At 48.2% G+C, this 19,529-nt stretch overlaps 1 protein-coding gene across 1 annotated transcript; it reads left to right on the forward strand.

Moving 5' to 3' along the window:
• Window positions 1–2,708: 2,708 nt before the first annotated feature.
• Window positions 2,709–8,031, forward strand: Hsp90aa1 (heat shock protein 90 alpha family class A member 1). The gene is given in 13 exon segments (NM_001246821.1): window positions 2,709–2,735; window positions 3,362–3,523; window positions 3,639–4,005; window positions 4,361–4,494; window positions 4,708–4,791; window positions 4,794–4,799; window positions 4,801–5,028; window positions 5,176–5,341; window positions 5,532–5,722; window positions 5,957–6,104; window positions 6,250–6,518; window positions 6,692–7,025; window positions 7,361–8,031. Coding segments are annotated over 12 exon segments (2,199 nt in total). The 5' UTR covers window positions 2,709–2,735; the 3' UTR covers window positions 7,471–8,031.
• Window positions 8,032–19,529: the final 11,498 nt, after the last annotated feature.

The following is a 19,529-nucleotide window of genomic DNA, read 5'->3' on the forward strand; positions in this document are numbered from 1 at the left end:
TTTCAAAAACACATGCCAAGCCCAGAGTCTGTCTGTCTTTTCTCTCTCTCTCTCTGCCTATGGGTCAGGATGTAGCTCTCGGTTACTGCTGAATTGGCCTGCGTGCCACCATGCTTCCTGTCATGATAATAACGAACTCATCTCTGAACTGTAAGCAAGTCCCCAATCAAATGCTTTCTTATAATAGTTGCCTTGGTCATGGTGTCTCTTTACAGTAATAGAACAGTGCCTAAGACACCATCTTTGCCTCCAAAACTGTATTAAGGCTGGCCTACATGCTCACCTGCCATTTACATAGGTTGCTGGAGAACTGAGCGCATGGCAAGTGCTTTAACCACTGAGCCTCAGAATTATGTTGTTATTGTTCTGTTTGAAACAGGGTCTCTCTACACATCCCTGGCTGGCAAAGAACTCACTGTGTAGCCCAGGCAAGCCTTGAACTCATAGAGATCAACCTGCTGCCTGGAAGGCTGAGACAGGAAGATAGCAAGTTCACAGTCTGCCTCAGCTATCGTTCCTTTAAAGCCAGTTTTGGCATCTGACTCCCCGTCTCAAAATAAAAATCAAAAGAGAGCTGGTGATATACCTGAGTGGTGGGACCTAGAGCATGCCTAGCATAGCTTGTAGGAGGTCTTGAGTTCAGTTCCCAGTGTGGAAATCAAAAGGCCAAAAATGAAAAGCAAAATTCCCCTTTTAGCATAGGAATCCTAACAGCTTGGAGCTTGATTTGTGATGCTTGTTACCAAGAGTTAAAGCCAAAAACTGAAGGTCCTGGCACCCAACAGAAACAGCCAATGTAAGGATTCAGACATTCTGCTGGCCTGCCCCTGTCACCTGACAGAATGCACTCAGGCAGTGCCCTGGTCAGCCCAGGAGCAAAGGACCCCTGTCCATTTATGCTCTCCCGCTCGTCTCTGCTCTCTCTTTCCTGCTGTTCCCCTGGGGCAGACAGGGCCTTTCCTGTCTCTTCTGTCCATTCTGTGTCTCCTTACCTCTTTTCTCTTAGCGTCCCCCTCCTTCCCCTTTCTAATAAAACTTCTCACTTAAGCTCAGTTTGTCCCCTGCCTCAGTCAACCTCGCCCACCAAGGTCCCCCATGCAGGCTCCCTGTGCACTTTGTCGTAACAGCCAGTGTCAGGGAAAGCAAATGATACTGCAAGAGTACCACCTCAGCCGGGTACAGTGTCGCACACCTCAGGAGGCAGAAATAGGCAGATCTCTATGAATTCGGGGCCAGCCTGATCTACAGAGCAAGTCAGGGACCTGCCTGACTGCATTTTAAAGGCAGAAGCCATTGTGCTGTATTTTTAAAAATAAATCTTTATTGTGAGTTGAGCTGCTATTTCCTGGGACCTGACCTTCCCCCATCCATGAGCTCCATTTGTTTGAGAATACACTGAACCTCCTTAATCACATGGCGGATGACCATTTTTTTTACCCCCTGAGACAGGGTTTCTCTGTGTAACAGTTCTGGCTGGCCTGAAATTCACAGAGATCCACCTGCCTGCCTTTGCCTCCCGAGTGCTCCACCAACTCCGCCACCACTGCCCGGCGGGAATTACCTTTTGGGTCACCTTAACCACCCAAAGTAAGTTCCTAAGGATCCCAAGGGTGCTTCAGAAAATCCGAACAGGCCTTTTGCTAAGAGTCTCAGGGTTCTGACTGCATGCGGCGTATCACTGCACCACGTGAGCCCCTGGTGACTACGGAGACCATTAGACGACATCGTGTCTCCTAGAACTGGAGTCGGGGGGGGGGGAGGTGTGAGCTGCCTTACGTGTGTGTTTGGTGCTCTTAGCCGCGGAGCCGTCTCTGCAGCCCTTTACACTTATTTTTACCCTGTGTGTGTGGTGGTGGGGGGGGGCACGTGGCTGTCACAGCACGGAGGGTTAATCCTTTTTCCGCCACGTGGGTTCCAGGTATCAAACTCGGGCCCCCAAATTACGATGGGCGAACAGGGTAGCACCAGTGTGTTAGCTCGGCTCCTGACAGACGGCTCTCAGGTTTGAGGGTCGCGTCTTTGGACACGGAGAAAGCCCCGGGCACGGCGGACGCATGCACTTGGAGAAAGGATGTGAGCCCGCACCGCACCGCACCGCACCGCACCGCGCACGGCTGCAGCAGGCCCAGCCCGGCCCCCCTCCTCTCCCTCCTCCTCCCTGACTGCGCTCCCGCGGGCCGAGCCTCCCGCCGCGTCTCCCGCGTGGACCCCGGGACAGGCGCCCTTTTCCGCGCAGAGCCCGTGTGCGCGCCGCCGCCGGGGTTGGGGGTGGGGTGGGGGGGTGGAGGGCACCGAGCAGGCTCAGCCCGCGCCCGCGCCCGCGCGCGCTCACAACAGAACGTCCCCTTCACCGACACCCAGGAGGCGGCCGCGGAGCCGAGCGCCGCCATGGCGCCCCCCCTGAGGCGCATGCGCAAGCGCCGGGCGGCGGGGCCCCGCGGCGCGCGCGGACTCCCGGAAGGCGCCCCGCCGGGCCGAGCATCCCGACAGCGCATGCGCAGAGCGCCGGGCGGTGGAGGAGGGGCGGGGAGGCCCCGCCAGTGCGCAGGCGCGGGCGCGCGGCCGCGGCGACGGTTGGGGAGGGTTCTTCCGGAAGGTTCGGGAGGCTTCTGGAAAAAGCTGCCGCGCGCTGGGCGGGCCCGCCTCTATATAAGGCCGGCGCGGGGGGCGGCGCGCCAGTTGCCTCAGTGTGGTGTTGCGGCTCGTCACGTCCCGTGCGCGGTCACTCAGCGAAGGTGAGGCCCGCTCTCCTCTTTTCTCTCGCTCGCTCTCTTTCTCTCTCTGTCCGCCCTCTGAGGAGCCTGTGGCGGGGCTTCGGGGAGCCGGCAGCCGCGGCGGCGTTCCGGGCTCCTCCTCAGCCCGCCGAGGTGGGCGCCATGCTGCAGACCCTAGGCCCCGGGCGGCCTCCGCGCCTCGCTCAGGCCCAGGCCGCGGCCCCGGGCGGCCGCTGAGGGGGAGCAGCGCGCGGCGGCGGGCGCGAGGGGAGCGAGCTCTCCCTCAGCTCCTGCGTGGGCCGCCGCGGCGCTCTCGCGTCAGGGCTCCTGAGGCGCGGGCGGAGGACGGAGGAGACGCCATAGCGGAGGGCTGGGGAGGGGGGAGGGTGGCGGTTGGGGACGGCGTGCGTGGAGCCGCCTGGGTCCGAACGTCCTCCCGGAGGCGTGCACATGCGCCTCGTAATTACCGCATTCTGAAATGAGGTCATCCCTTTGTCATCCATCCCCCCCTTTCTCCCCTCTTCCCCTCTCGCCGCTATCTCACGCCGAAATCGAGTCCTTGAGGTATATTTCTCGGGTGGGGCGCCATTGGAGCGGCCGTGGACACACCGCGTGGTGGCTCCAAAGGGCCCTGTGCTGTTTTGCAGATGCCTGAGGAAACGCAGACCCAAGACCAGCCAATGGAGGAGGAAGAGGTGGAGACCTTTGCCTTTCAGGCAGAGATCGCCCAGCTGATGTCCTTGATCATCAACACCTTCTACTCCAACAAAGAGATCTTTCTGAGGGAGCTCATTTCAAACTCGTCAGATGTGAGTGCATCGTTGGAGAATTGGGTTTTGGTTCAGTCAAAATTTCACCTTGTGGGCGGGGGGGGGGGCTTCGTTTGAGCTTGACATTTTTTTTTTTCGTTTTTTTTCTTTACAGGCTCTGGATAAGATCAGATACGAGAGTCTGACAGACCCTAGTAAGCTAGACTCTGGGAAGGAGCTGCACATTAATCTTATTCCCAACAAACAAGACCGAACCCTTACTATCGTGGATACTGGAATTGGAATGACCAAGGCCGACTTGATCAATAACCTTGGTACCATTGCCAAGTCTGGCACCAAAGCCTTCATGGAGGCTTTGCAGGCTGGTGCAGACATCTCTATGATTGGCCAGTTTGGTGTTGGTTTTTACTCTGCGTATTTGGTTGCCGAGAAAGTGACTGTGATCACCAAACATAACGATGATGAGCAGTACGCCTGGGAGTCCTCAGCCGGGGGCTCCTTCACAGTGAGGACTGACACAGGTAGGCAAACTCCAGCATTTATGGGGCGGGGGTTGGTTCCTGACTAGATTTAGTTCAGATGCTTGGGAATGTTAGCTGGGAGAATTGAGTGCAAGAGCAGTCTGATACATAGGTAACTCCTCCAACAAAGAAAAACGGGGAATTTGAGGAACCTGGGCTGCTGGAGGAAACACGAATTGTGCGGGTCATATTTGCTCACTATGGTAGTACAAGGGAGGTAACTAAACTGGGCCTGTGTCATCTGATGAATGAAGGTGAGCTGCCTGGGGTTCCGGAACAAGAATGAGTGAGGTGCATCATTTATTTTGATATTTTCGCCATTTAAATTTGTGCCGTTACCTTTTGTTTACTCCAGGTGAACCAATGGGTCGTGGAACAAAGGTTATCTTACACCTGAAAGAAGACCAAACGGAGTATTTGGAGGAAAGGAGAATAAAGGAGATTGTGAAGAAACATTCTCAATTTATCGGCTATCCCATTACTCTCTTCGTAAGTAAATTTCCGTATGATCGAAATAAACCAAAATTGTTCTTGAACTACTAGTAAGCTTTAGTGTTTAGAGTATTGTGGAGCCTGTTGAGAACGTATAGACAAACTGATGGCTCTTGGTTATGCAATGATTGTGTTTGATTCCTTACATCTTTCCTTTAGTTGTGTGTTCAGGGTACACTGCAGATACTGACGTTACTTGTGTTTTTGAAGGTGGAGAAGGAACGCGATAAGGAAGTCAGTGATGATGAAGCTGAAGAAAAAGAAGATAAAGAGGAAGAGAAGGAAAAGGAAGAAAAGGAATCCGACGACAAACCAGAAATAGAAGATGTGGGTTCTGATGAAGAGGAGGAGGAAAAGAAGGATGGCGACAAGAAGAAAAAGAAGAAGATAAAGGAGAAGTACATTGACCAAGAAGAGCTCAACAAGACAAAGCCTATTTGGACCAGGAATCCTGATGACATTACTAATGAAGAGTATGGAGAGTTCTACAAGAGCTTAACCAACGATTGGGAAGAACATTTGGCAGTGAAGGTGAGTGACTGCTGAGTGCTTAAAGCTGCATGCGTTTAGTGCAGGTGAGACTGTTAATCACACCCACTCATGCCTGTAATGCTTTGAGTGTAAGTGGAAAAGTGAGTTCATTTTGTCTGGCAGTTAAAGTATTTCATTTTATTGCAGCATTTTTCTGTTGAAGGACAATTGGAATTCCGGGCCCTTCTCTTTGTCCCAAGACGTGCTCCATTTGATCTGTTTGAAAACAGAAAGAAAAAGAACAACATTAAGTTGTATGTGCGCAGAGTTTTCATCATGGATAACTGTGAGGAGTTAATTCCTGAGTATCTAAGTAAGTATGAACAGGAAGAATAAGCAATGTTAACAGTCAAGAAAATTAATCCTATTACATCTGTATTGGTTTGTGGCTGAGGACGACCTGTTGGCAGTGTCCTTGCCTAATTTGTTTTGAGGCTCTGGGTTCAGTGCCCTGAAGAAAAAAGATTACATCATTTGGTTATCTTTGATCTTTTCCTCCCCAGATTTCATTAGAGGAGTGGTGGATTCTGAGGATCTTCCTCTAAATATTTCCCGTGAAATGTTGCAGCAAAGCAAAATTTTGAAAGTTATCAGAAAGAATTTGGTCAAGAAATGCTTAGAACTATTTACTGAACTGGCAGAAGACAAAGAGAACTACAAAAAGTTTTATGAGCAGTTCTCAAAAAATATCAAGGTTGGTGTTGACACATTTATTTTTCTGTAACTGGCAGTTTCCAAAGTAGCTCCTGTTTTTGGTTGTGGTTGGGTTTGTGTACTATGTGTAGTGCTCTGGCTGTCCTGGAACTTGGTGTGTAGACTAGACTGGTTTCAAACTTAATTCCCCTGCCTCTGCCTCCCAAGTGTTGGGATAGAAGGCTGGTTCTGTTTATAAATGTGGGAAATTTTTATGCTTTTTGGTTTGTTTCAGCTTGGAATTCATGAAGACTCTCAAAATCGGAAGAAGCTTTCAGAGCTGTTGCGATACTATACATCTGCTTCTGGAGATGAGATGGTTTCTCTCAAGGACTATTGTACCAGAATGAAGGAAAACCAGAAGCACATCTACTTCATCACAGGTGATGGTCAAATACATAGATGTTCTCTCCTGCTTGTGTGGTACTAAGGACATTTCTGTAAGCAAGAATGTCCAGTCTCATACCTGCAGCTAGGTAGAAAAGTTGAAAGTACATGAAACCACTTCTAAAAGTAACTATTTCTCAGGTGAGACCAAGGACCAAGTTGCTAACTCAGCCTTCGTGGAGCGTCTGCGAAAGCATGGCTTAGAAGTAATCTATATGATTGAGCCCATTGATGAGTACTGTGTGCAACAGCTGAAGGAGTTTGAGGGCAAGACCTTGGTGTCTGTTACCAAAGAAGGACTGGAACTTCCAGAAGATGAAGAGGAGAAAAAGAAACAGGAAGAGAAAAAGACCAAATTTGAAAACCTCTGCAAGATTATGAAAGATATTTTGGAGAAAAAAGTTGAGAAGGTATGTGAATGTTTCCCTGCATTGCCATCATTGGTAACCTGGTCCTTTTAGGACAGAAAAATACTTAGTGTGTGATGGGTTACCTAACTGCTGATTCCTATGCTTGCAAATACTTAACATTTCTCATAAATTTTAGTGCCTTCGTTATCCCTGGGTTTTTATTCTTATTACAGGTGGTCGTATCAAACCGATTGGTGACGTCCCCTTGCTGTATTGTCACAAGCACATACGGGTGGACAGCAAACATGGAGAGAATCATGAAAGCTCAAGCTCTCAGAGACAACTCAACGATGGGTTACATGGCAGCAAAGAAACACCTGGAGATAAACCCTGATCACTCCATTATTGAAACCCTACGACAAAAGGCAGAGGCTGACAAGAATGACAAGTCTGTGAAGGATCTGGTGATCTTGCTGTATGAAACTGCACTCCTGTCTTCTGGTTTCAGTCTGGAAGATCCCCAGACACATGCTAACAGGATCTACAGGATGATCAAGCTTGGTCTAGGTAAGCCACCTACAGACTACATTTTACAAGGATAAGAAACATGTTGAACAGGATCTTTACTTTGAGCTATTTGAGACAAAATGGATTATTGCTGTTGTGGAAGACCTTAGGGTAAATGAGAATAGCTAGACTAGTCAGCTGTATACCCTTTCTTGGACTGATTCTCAAGTGCTAGGGTTTATAGGCATATACACTTGTCCTGCCTGGTTTGGATAGTGAGGTTTTCCTTTTTTTTTTTTTTTTTTTTTTTTTATGCTCAGTCTAAATAAGGGAAGTCAGAGACTCCTTACCTGGCATTAACTAACATCTGTAACACTTTTATTTCCAAAACCAAGGTATTGATGAAGATGATCCTACTGTGGATGATACCAGTGCTGCTGTAACTGAAGAAATGCCACCCCTGGAAGGAGATGACGACACATCACGCATGGAAGAAGTCGACTAAGCTTCACCAGAGCTATATGTTTGATGCTTACTTTCATTCCTTCTGATAATATATTTTCAAGGATTTTTGTTTATTTTTGTTAACATTTAAAACATCTGTGTGGCATGAAAACTAAGGGGAAGAAAAATTTCTTTCTACTTGTGATACTGTGATACTCTAGGCTTGACTCAACGGGTTGGTAGAACATTTGTTGTAAGACAAAATGTAACCTATTAACTTTGTGGTCTGCAGTGTTTAGCTGTTGAGCTGGATTCCTTAGTAGACCAAATTTGTCACTTTTGGAAGTGTTCTAAGATAGCTTCATGTTTAAAAGGAAAAAGATTAAGATGGCCTAAGTTTCATCTTAAAATTTTCATCCCCTGTAGTTAATTCTGCATGTACTAGTCTTAGAAGTAAATACACAAGCTAAAACAACTGAGGAATTCCCCATGTGGCTTGTTTTCAAAGTACTGAGAACAAAACTAAGCTTCCCTAGGTCTTGTAACTCAGCAAGGCTTGTGAATGGAAATATAGTGCCCAATCACATTCTGCTTTAAAAGGTAAATACAGATGAGATAAAAAGGTATAAAATGTGTGTGGTTTTTTTTTTTTATGTATATGGAGGGGGTGGGGGATTTTGTGTCTGGTTATTTGCTCCATAGAAGATCTGGGCCCAGTGGAACAGAGAGGTTTTTAATATTGGCTGCCCTCTGTATTGAGATCCTCTTTCAGAACCTGGTAGAGTAAGACAACCTAGCTTGTCTTAGTTTTTCTCCCAGCATCTCCTAAAATGAGGCATGTTTGTGCCAATCCCTTGTGGTAGCTAGAGGATCTAGAGTTTTCAGGGTTATCCTTGGGTATATGGTTTTGCTATCTTGGGCTCCATGAAATCCTACATAAATTAGTTTACCTTGCTTAAATGTTAAGAGCAAGTAATACCCAGCTTAAATTTTTAGGATGATGTCCAGTATTGTGGGCATCTACAGGATTGAGCTGTGCTTCCTGTATTCTAGGCAGATGTTGCTCTATTAAGGTAAAGTCTAATCCTAAATTTTTTTCATGGAGCTGGTAGTGTTTGGGTTCCTATATAGTTCTTAATTCTGTGCCCTGGTGTCAAGATACTTTCCAAATCTAATCGTATTAGAATCTTTGTGTAACTAAATGAATGGTAGAAGGTGGTTGAAGACTTAATAAGGAGCTGGCTTAGGAAATGTAAACAGTCCAGAGTTCAAGCCAGGAAACTTGTGGATCTCCTATAGGGATATATGGGAGATCCTAATTTTCACCCTTAAGGTACCACACTAACAGCCCTGGACATAGAATCAGGATCCTGCTCTGAAAGCATGGTTGGGGAGGGGTTGGTAGCAAGTGAGCCTGGCCCTCCTATAGATCAGGCACTAAGGGGACACATTAGTCCTTGAAGGGCTTAAGACAGTGATTCTCAACTTGGGTTAGAATGACCCTTTAACATCAGTCTCTAAAGATGGTTGGAAAACACATTTACATTAGGACCCAGGAAAAGGTGTAGCAACGAAAATCTCACAATTGGGGGTCCCCACAACATAAACTATTAAAGGGTCACAGCATTGGGAAGGTTGAGGACCACAGCTCTAAGGACTTGGTTACTGAGTCAGTAAGTGAGGGATTATGAAATCTTAGTGTTCTAAATTGTTCCAAAGTAACTGGGAGAGTTTGGGTATCATGGTATGTAAGTAGATGAGCCTCAGACACAAATGCCCTAACACTGTAGGATCCCACTCGTGTCTCTAGAGCTAGAGTTCCCCACTGCTGAAGAGACAAGGAAGTAGTCCTACATAGACTCATAACCTGGCCTATCAGATGGTAAGAGTTTAGCGTGCGTGCAGCTCTCAGTTCCATCTCTTAGCACAAAGTGGGGGCAGCCTTATTTCAAAAACATGCAATATTTGCAACAGTTAAGACAGTAAAAAGGTGGTAATGCAGGCCTTTGATCCCAGCACTGGGATGCATGAGACAGGTGGATCTTTTGAGTTCCAGGACAGCCTGAAAAGCTACAGAGAAACCCTGTCTCAAAAAACAAAGTAGAGGCAACTGTTTGGGCCAGTGAACATGAGGTTGTCCACACTTAATAGTTAGGGGATTGTCTTAGGGTTTCTTTTGCTGTGAGGAAACACCATGACCAACTTAGGGAGAAGTTTAACTACAGCACTGTTAATGATCAAAGTCAGGACTGGAACTCAAATGGAAGGAATCTGGAGGCAGAGGCAATGAAGGGGGTGCCTTTTACTGGCTTTCTCCTGGATTGCTCAGCCAGGACCACCAGCCCAGGAGTCACAACAGCCAGAATGGGCTGGGCCCTCCCCCATCTATCATTAAGAAAATGCCCTACAGGCTTGCATACAGCTGATGACCCTCTTACTCCCACCCTCACACCTGAGATATCTCTGGCTGTCCTGAAACTAGACCAGGCTGGCCTTGAACTCAGATCTGCCTGACTTGCTGTGATTAAAGATGTTCAGTTGCCACCAAGCAGCTCTGTAGCACCCGCCCCACTCCCTCACCCCCACCCCCCCACCCACCCCCGTCTGTGTAGCTTTGTTGTTGAACTCTGTAGACCAAGCTGGCCTGGAACTCTGAGATCCCTCCTGCCTCTGCCTGCCAAGTGTTGGGATCAAAGGCATGTGCCACCACCACCCGGCCCTTTTGTTTTTAGTGGTTTATTTTACTTTATAATAACAAGTTATAGACCACCATTTTACAAAAGCCAGCAGCTAGTCACATCCAGTCAAGAGCAGAAATGAATGTATGTGCCCATTTGCCTGTTTGCTTGTGCTGAACTGTTTATTTTGTCTATAAATTAGGGATATATGTGCTTGCTTAGGAAATGGTGCTGCCCACAATGGTCTGGATCTTTCCATAGTAACAAGACAGCCCTCCACAGACACCCTGCCACACTAATTAAGACAGTTACTGAAATGAGATTTTTTTTTCATCCAGATGCCTTAATTGATGTTCCCTCCTCTCTGGTGACTTAAACCTTGTCAAGTTGACACAAAACTAGCAACTACAGGGATCTCACTTCAGTCTGACACTGGGTCTTAACAGCCAAGACTGATCTGAACTTCCATGGCTATAATGTCTGTGCTCTTGTCTTCCTAAGTGTACACCGACATTCCCTGCTCTTGGTGTGTGTTTAGTCCTAGGGTTTAAATGTAGGGCTTCATCCATGTTAGGCAAGCAAGTGCTCTGCCACTGAGCTGAGATACATCCATAGCTTTTTTGTTGTTTGTTTTGATTTTGTTTTTTGAGACAAGGATTCTCTGTGTAACCCTGGCTGTCCTGGAACTCAATTTGTAGACCAGGCTGGCCTTTAGCTCACAGAAATCTGCCTGGCTCTGCCTCCCAAGTGCTGGGATGTGTGCACCATCATGGCTGGGACCATAGTTTTTCTTTTGAGACTTCCATGTAGCCCAGGCTGTCTTAGAATTGCTCAGAGATCTTTCCTCAGTGCCGGGATTACAGGTATGCCCAACTCACACAACTATTCTCAAACATTTTATTATCCACAGAGAGCAGCCCTGACTGAGCGAGCTCTAGCTTGGCAGACATGGTCTTTCTCCCTCTGTGTTCCAGTGTAACACTTTTTGAGAAACTTGTGACATACGCCCCTGAATGTTGTTGCATTCTCTACCGCCTTCCCTCTGGTGCTGGGGATGCAAGCCTATACCTCTCACATTGTGGGTTAGGTTAGGGCTCTACCACTGCTTGTTATCACCCCCCATCCCTCACCCCTGTACCTTCCTCCTAATAGAATGCACACTTATTGAAATGACTGGTGGTTGCCCATCAGGCTGCCTCTCCTGATAGCTGGAAAGAAAGGTGTGGACAGAAATTGTTCCCTGCTGGCTTGGTGCACAGGGCAGCACCTGATTGGGGTTTGTGGGCTGAATAACTAGTAAGTACAAGTGAGAAGCCATTCATTGACATATTTTTGTATCACTTAGGAATTTGTTCCCTCTGTCTAAGTGTTCTGGATGCGCTCAGACCTTTAAAGAATGGTTTGCAGAGTTGTCTTCCATGGGAAGGAACATCACCTCCTTGGGAAGAACATTCCAGGAAGCTGTGCTTGTGGTGAGTCACTGTGTATTAATAGCAACACTGAAATCTGAACAAAGATTAGTATGTTACTGCAGAGCCAAAAGCTGAACTGACTGTCAGCCAAGTGTTGCAACGCCTGCGGCATGCTTCACCTTCCCATGAAATCACTTCAAAGCCGCCACACTTGACCAGTGGAAATTCTAGGACTGGAGGTGTCTGTGAAGGGACTCTGGCCAGCTGGAACGTGGCAAGTATGGCTCTGGCAGGCCTTGCCCTTCTCGCCCATTCCCTCTGCCTTGCTAGAAAACACTAGATTACATCCCCAAAGCTAGCCACCAAGGTCTATTCCCTTATTTGTTCACTTCCTCCTCTTAAGGTCCAGCTATGAAAGTATTTGAAGTCCAACAATCCAACAGTGGAGCCAGGCAGAGGTGGCACACACCTTTAATCCCAGCACTCCAGAGGCAGAGGCAGGCAAATAGATCTCTGTGAGTTCAAGGCCAGCCTAGTCTACAGAGTGAGTTCTAGGACAGCTAGGACAGCCAGGGCTATACAGAGAAACTGTCTTGAAAAACAAAACAACAATAAAACAAATCCTTTGGTTTACCTAATTAACATGCCCAATCAAAATACACCATCACATCCTAGCCCATTCTAACACAGACCTCCCCTATTTCTCTTCTTAAAAATTAACCTACAAGGCCATTTGCTTCTGTTTTTCTTCTTGAGTCAGAAAGCAGCCATTTTGACTTTTCTTCTCTGCTTAATAAAGGATCTCCCAGGGCTGCTTTTCCAGAGGACCTGTGTTCAGTTCTCAGCACCCACATCTATCTGTAATGGATCTGATGCCCTCTCTGGCATGCAGGCATACGTGCAAATACAGCACTCATACAAAAATAAGTTTTTTTTTTCTCGAGACAGGGTTTCTCTGTGTAGCTTTTTAGACCCTGGCCTGGAACTCAGAGACCCACCTGCGTCTGCCTCCTGAGTGCTGGAATTAAAGGCTTGCGCCACCACTGTGTGGCAATAATTTGTTTTTTGTTTTTTTTTTTTTTCGAGACAGGGTTTCTCTGTGGCTTTGGAGGCTGTCCTAGAACTAGCTCTTGTAGATCAGGCTGGTCTCGAACTCACAGAGATCCTGCCTCTGCCTCCCGAGTGCTGGGATTAAAGGCACCACCACCAGCTGGCATGGCAATAAATCTCTGTGAAAACAGGTGTTTGGGTGTGGTTTGTACCTCCAGGGTCTGGGAGAACCCCTGGTGTGTGTGTGTGTCTCCTTCAGCTGAAGCACTTGTTTAGGATTTAATTTTTTTTTTTTTCCAAGACAGGGTTTCTTTGTTTTGCTTTGGAGGTTGTCCTGAAACTGGCTCTGTAAACCAGGCTGACCTCAAACTCACAGAGATCCGCCTGCCTCTGCCTGCCTCTGCTGGGATTAAAGGCGTGCACCACCAATGCCCAGCTTGATGTTTTGTTTTTAAGACCGCATTCACTATGTAGCCCAAGTTAACCTAAAATTTATGGTGATAATATCCTCCTGCCACAACCTCCAAGTGCTAGGATTACAGGCCTGCTGCCAAACCAGGCAGTAAATGCATTTTATTTATTTTTCACTTAAATTACTGTGTGTGTGTGTGTGTGTGCGCGCGCGCTCGCCATGTGTGGAGGTCAGGTCAGAGAACAACTTTCGGGGGTCCATTCTCTCCCATCATGGGGGTTCCAGAAATCAAACTTAGGGCCAGGTTGTCAGGCTTGGCACCAAGCTATCTCACCAGCTCTAGGAAAGAGCGTTTTAAATTGAAGTCTGATGGCTGGGCTTAGTGGAGGTGTGCCTTTAACCCCGCCATTCAGGAACCAGAATCTGGCAGATCTCTGAGTTTGAGACCAGCCTGATCTGCATAATGTGTTCCAGGTCAGCCAGGCAGGTCTGCAAAGTGAGACCCTATGTGAAAAACAAAAAGCCCCACACTAAAATAAAATTATCTAAGTCTGACAATGCAAGTAGACTCTGTCCTTCCCCTTGGGCACCTGTGGGGCACAGCTGAGAAGTTACAGCTCACTCTTCCCGAGTGAGAACTGGCTTGAGCTAGAGAAATTTTTGCCTGCTTGATCGTAGGAGAAATGTATAGAAATGTTCTCTGTGATTGCATGAAAAGGTCAAAAATGCCCAACTATCCGGAGACTGACAAGCCTGGTAATTGTACTTGATAGGAAATAAAGGCAACAGAGCAATCTTGAGCAGCACTGGAGAGCCATCCAGAGTATTTGGTCTCCTCTGTTCTTAAACACTTGGGAGACTGAGGCAAGAGGATCTTGAGTTTGAGTCCAGTCTGGAATATGCAGTGAGATCCAGTCTCAGAGTAAAGTAGGATAAAGCAACTGTTCAGGATCACAAGAAATTCAAGGGTTGGAGTTGTTAACTGCATTGGTAAAGTGTTTACCTCGTGTACAGAGGCCTTTATGGGTCCTTGCACCAATGGAACACCATCCAGGAATGGAGTCGTGCAAGGTGGGTTCTGGGTGCTTGTGAAAAAACTCCAAGAAAACAAGAGACTTGTCATCTATTTTCTTCAGAACAGTGAATTGCTCTTGGAATGTGCTGTCAAAAGTGCCCATCCCAGGTGTAGCAGATGGAGTTCGTTTGCTTCAGATTACTCTTTACAGCTGCCTGTGTGTGTCCATAAGCCTCTGGAAAATTGTGGTTTTGCCATATGCAGCTTGAACTCAGAGAACTTTACTCAGGTGGCCTGTCTTAACACTTGGTATAAATTGTCTGATGCCCTGAACAAATTGGCTATTGCATGAGACTTCAGTCTGCCTCATTTTTAGTCCCCTCTCTCCCAAGTTCCACCACCAACAAGAGTGGTAAAGACAGCGCCTCATAAAATGGTATATGCCGACCATCCCAGCGCTCGAGGGCGAGTGAAGGCCGGAGGATCAGAAGTGCCCACTCTTCTTGGGCCACATAGTGAATTCAAGGCCAGCCAGGGCTCCGAGAGACCCAAGAGCCGGTTTCAAAACAAAACAAAAAACCCAAATTATTGGGGACTGGAGAGGTTGCTCAATGTTTAAGAGCACTGGCTGCTCTTCCAGAGGATTAGGGTTTGATTCCCAGGACCCACTTGGTGCCTCACAACTGTCTGTAATCCCATTTCTAGGGGATCTGATACCCTCTTCTGGCCTCCACAGGCACCAGGCATTCACACGTTGTGCAAAACAGCCCTACACATAAATAAAAATGGATATTAAAAATAACAAATAATGCTGGGCAGTGGTGGTGCACACCTTTAATCCCAGGACCCAGGAGGTAGAGTCAGGCAGATCTTTGTGAGCTAGAGGCCAGCCTGGTCTACAAAGCAACACAGAGAAACTGTGTCTCGGAAAAACCAAAAACCAAATAATTAGTCAAGGAGATCACAAAAATCCTTCAAACATATGAGCTATTGTAGCCATTGCTCTTGGTTTCCCACAATAATTGGCTGGTAACTCTTGCTAAAGACACCACACATTTTGCTTCCAGAACACTGATCAAGCTGGAACTGAGCTGAAAGGGGCTGTGCGGGCTGCTGTGGAGACAGCCATCGATGACACTGGCAGCACTGGACTCTTCGTACCCCAATAGCAGCTTCAGGCAACATGTGCCCGAGATGTGACTATAGTGTGAGGGCTACAGAGTAACCCCTTCCTGATTAGATTTAAGGTGTGCTCCACAGGACAGGGCAACCCCTTCCTGATTAAAGGTGTGCTCCACAGGACAGGGTAACCCCTTCCTGATTAGATTTAAGGTGTGCTCCACAGGACAGGGTAACCCCTTCCTGATTAGATTTAAGGTGTGCTCCACAGGACAGGGTAACCCCTTCCTGATTAGATTTAAGGTGTGCTCCACAGGACAGGGTAACCACTTCCTGATTAGATTTAAGGTTGTGCTCCACAGGAGAGAATTCATCCCTGGTACTGTAAACCTGTCAAGATCCCATGGCTTAGGACAGTGGCTCTCAACCTTTCAATACAATTCCTCCTGTTGTGGTGACCCCAGCCATAAAATTATGTCATTGCTACTTCATTACTGTGATTTTACTACTGTTATGAATGACAATGTAGATAGTCTGTTATGCTACTCCCAGGAAACAATCCCAAGGGTTGAGAACCACTGGCTTATGAGTTCCTAGGTCCTGGGAAGAACATAAATGCTAAATGGACTTTGTGGTGATATTTATGATCTAACAAAGCCCGTTAGTGTGATCAGACTGCAAAGCTAGCCACACTAGGTGGCGCACACCTTTAATCTCAGTGTTCGGGAGACAGAGACAGATCTCTGTGAGTTCAAGGCCACCCTGAGCTACACGAACCTGATCCAGCCTAAAAGAGAAACAGCTCACACAAAGATGAGGTCAGCACTTGGAATCCCATGCCTTTAATCCCAGCACTAGGGAGGGGGATGTAAATGGGAGGAGACATGGCTCAGAGCAGTCTGAGGACAGGATCCCACTTTCCATCTGAGCCCTGGGAGAGGTGAGAACTCAAGCGACTGGCCACTTTGCTTCTCTGATCTTCAACTTTAACCCCAACTAGAATTCGTGCTACAGGACTTACCAGACGTTATGTTTCTCTGATAGCTTAGTGCTGCTTTCAACCTTAGCCAGAGGTTGCTGTCTGCTGTGAGCCTCAGTGCAGACTCATTGGTCAAAGTGCTGAGCATACGTGACTGCTAAGGACTCAGCCCTAAGTAGGACCTCTCTATCAACACCCCCAGGTCGGGAAATATGAGAGAGGGAGCAGAAAGAGAGGAAGAGCTGGCGGATGGGAGAGTGCTTGTGTCTGTCGACACAAGACATAGCGGTTGCAGTCATGGACAAAACCCCCCACAAGGTCAAGCCCAAAAGATGAGTTAACATTCTAGCCAGCAGCACTAAGTAAACTCAGTGGGCTGCCAAAAGGGGGGGGGACATGTTAAAGGGTGTCAGAGGAAGTAGGAGGGAGAATCTGGGGTGGCTAAGATCAAGATAGGCTGAATACACAGATGAAGTTGTCACAGAACAGAAAAAAGCAGCCAGTTGTGTCACTCAGTGGTGACATGAAGCTCGTGCTTGACCTATGCAAGGTGCTGGCTGGGTCTCTAGCATGAAAAGCATAAAGGACACGGCTGGCTCAGCAAGTAGGAACACATGCTGCTCTTGCAGAAGACATGGGTTCAGTTGTCAGCATCCACGTAGTGGCTCACAACCATCTAACTCTAGTCGCAGAGACTCTTGGCACCTCTTCTGGCATCAGTGACACTGTGGTATGCCGAGACACGGGAAAACATCATACACATAAATTTAAAAATCTTTTAAAAAGGAGGAAGAAAGGACATACAGAGTTCCCAATACCAATTGTAGCCTACAAGTGTGTTGGCCTGTAGCTTGAGGGGCGTTGGACTGCAACTAGTCTGGTGAGCAAAGTGGGCTCACCAGATGGGTGTCATTGGCTGCCTATGCCCCAGTTTCTTGCCTAGAGATCCAGTTCCTCATGGGACCTTTTTGGTGTTTTCGAGACAGGGTTTCTCTGTGTTGCTTTGGAGGCTGTCCTGACACTCACTCTGGAGTCCAGGCTGGCCTCGAACTCACAGAGATTCACCTGTCTCTGCCTCCCAAGTGCTGGGACCTTTTATGTCCCTTAATAGCCTACTCTTTTGGTTTTTTCAAGATAGGGTTTTGCCGAGCAGTGGTGGCACACACCTTTAGTCTCAGTACTTGGAGGCAGAGGATCTGGGAGTTTGAGACCAGCCTGGTCTACAAGAGCTAGTTTCAGGACAGCCTCCAAAGCCACAGAGAAACCCTGTCTCAGAAAAAAAAAAAAAAAAAAAAAAAAAAAAAAAAAAGACAGGATTTCTTTCTGTTTAACAGTCCTGGCTGTACTGGAACTCACTGGGTAGACCAGGCTGGCCTCAGACTCAGAGATGTGCCTGCCTCTGTCTCCTGAGTACTGGGATTAAGGCGTGCATGGCCACAGCCCAGCAGTAGCTCTCACTCTCAGTTCCTTAGGTATTGTTGAAACAGGGTCTCATGTAGCTCAGACTGGCCTGGAATTCACTTAAGTAGCCAACGATGATATTTAACTCCTGATCCTCCTGCCTCTACCTCTTGGGCTCTGGGATTAAAAGTGTTATCTGAACCACCATGGCTTCCTTAATTCTTTAGATACCATCCCCCACCCCACCTCCGCCCCCAGTCCTCCTTTGGGCTTCACATATGCCTGATTTCACCTGTGTGGCTTTCCACTGTGTATTTGAAAGATGCCCAAGGGCTGGTGAGACCCTCCGTCCCTCCAGTCACTGATCTGTTCCCACATCCCGTTGCACCTTTTCCCTAATGCCCCCATCCTCAGGGTGCTCAGCCAGAGTACCGGGGACCACCTGGAAAATCACAGGTGACCAAGGGATGCCCTTTCTCATCCGTCTGCCCTGGGAGTTCAAGTTGGCTCCAAAATTGGGATTCAAAGTCCCCAGGCCAGCTGGGGGATGACAATGCAGGAGCCAGATAGCGACATGCATCCGCTCCTGCACAGACTGCAGAGGGCAGCTCCTAACGCCTCAGTGTCCCACAGAGGACCTGTGGGTGGCTGGGAGCCCAGGTGGCCTGGTGAATTGGCCATGAGGGGCTGTGATGGCAGTGGGGGCACAGTCATAAGCTGGAGAGGAGAGCTAAGTGTGTGAAGGACAAGTTCCCAACGTCCTCTCTGGGGGCTGAAGAGAAGGGTTAGGGGTTAGAGCACTGACTGCTCTTCCAGAGGACCTGGGTTCAAATCCCAGCACCCACATGGTAACTCAGACCTGTCTAACTCCAGTTTCAGGGGATCCAACACCATGGCAAAACACCAATGCACATTAAAAAAACAAAACAAAAAGACACAAAGGCCTCTGGTCTTAAGTGCGACCTGGTGCAGTGTCCATGCCACAACTAAGTCCTAGTATCAGGCAAAAGCCTAGAGATTTAGTTAAAATCAGAGACGCCCTATAGCTTGTGCTGTGTGCATCTGTCCAGCGGGGAGAGCAGCCTCATAGACACAGCGCATGGAAAAACCCCAGGTGGAAGAGCTCGAGGAAGAAGAGCTCGTGTTTTCCCAGGTGTGGTGGGGCAAAACCAGGGCTGTCAGCCAGGACTAGAACACAGGATGCACCTGTGGTTATTGGCTGACAAGCAACTCACAGAGACCCCAACAGCCTGGTGGAGCAGCTTGAACCCAAGCAAGGGAAGGCTTTTTTTTTTTTTTTTTTTTTTTTTTTTTTTTCGAGACAGGGTTTCTCTGTGGCTTTGGAGGCTGTCCTGGAACTTGCTCTTGTAGACCAGGCTGGCTTCGAACTCACAGAGATCCGCCTGCCTCTGCCTCCCGAGTGCTGGGATTAAAGGCGTGCGCCACCAACGCCCAGCTGCAAGGGAAGGCTTTGAGGAGCCCTGTGGCTGTGGGCGTCAGGCCTGTCAGCAGTGCTGGCTGGGCCTGCTTATGAAGCATGGGACAGGCAGACACAGGACTGGGAACTGGGGGAGGGGACAGGGAAGCTGGGATTTAGGGCCTGTGGTCCTGGGTGGACCCAGAAACAAACGTGCACTTTGGGTTGCCATGGAGATACCTGTGACCTCACATAGGTCTGAAGCACAGGACACCTGCCTCCCTTGACTCATGGTGACCACTTGGGGACCAAAATGAACATCCCATCCAGGAGGTGAGTCTAGAACGACAGTCCTGTGAATTGCTTGAAATAAACATCAGCCCCAGGGCCACTCCGGATGCCAGCCAGATCCACAGAGGCCTAACTTAGTGGCTCTGGTCCAGCTACTGTCAGGCCCAGTCTCCTCTACAGAAGGCTATGCCTGGGCTGACTTCCTGGGAACAGAGTAAGTGTGGTCCAGCCTGGATCTCTGGACAGATGTGGCCGTCTGTTGAAGCCACAGTCCCCGCAGGGCACTTGTGAAGGGCAGTGTAGGATGGGGTGTGTGGCAGGGTGGCAAGAGGAGGCTGTCTGATTC

Source organism: Cricetulus griseus, chromosome 5 (assembly GCF_003668045.3).
Source record: "Cricetulus griseus strain 17A/GY chromosome 5, alternate assembly CriGri-PICRH-1.0, whole genome shotgun sequence".
Taxonomy (NCBI): Eukaryota; Metazoa; Chordata; class Mammalia; order Rodentia; family Cricetidae; genus Cricetulus; species Cricetulus griseus.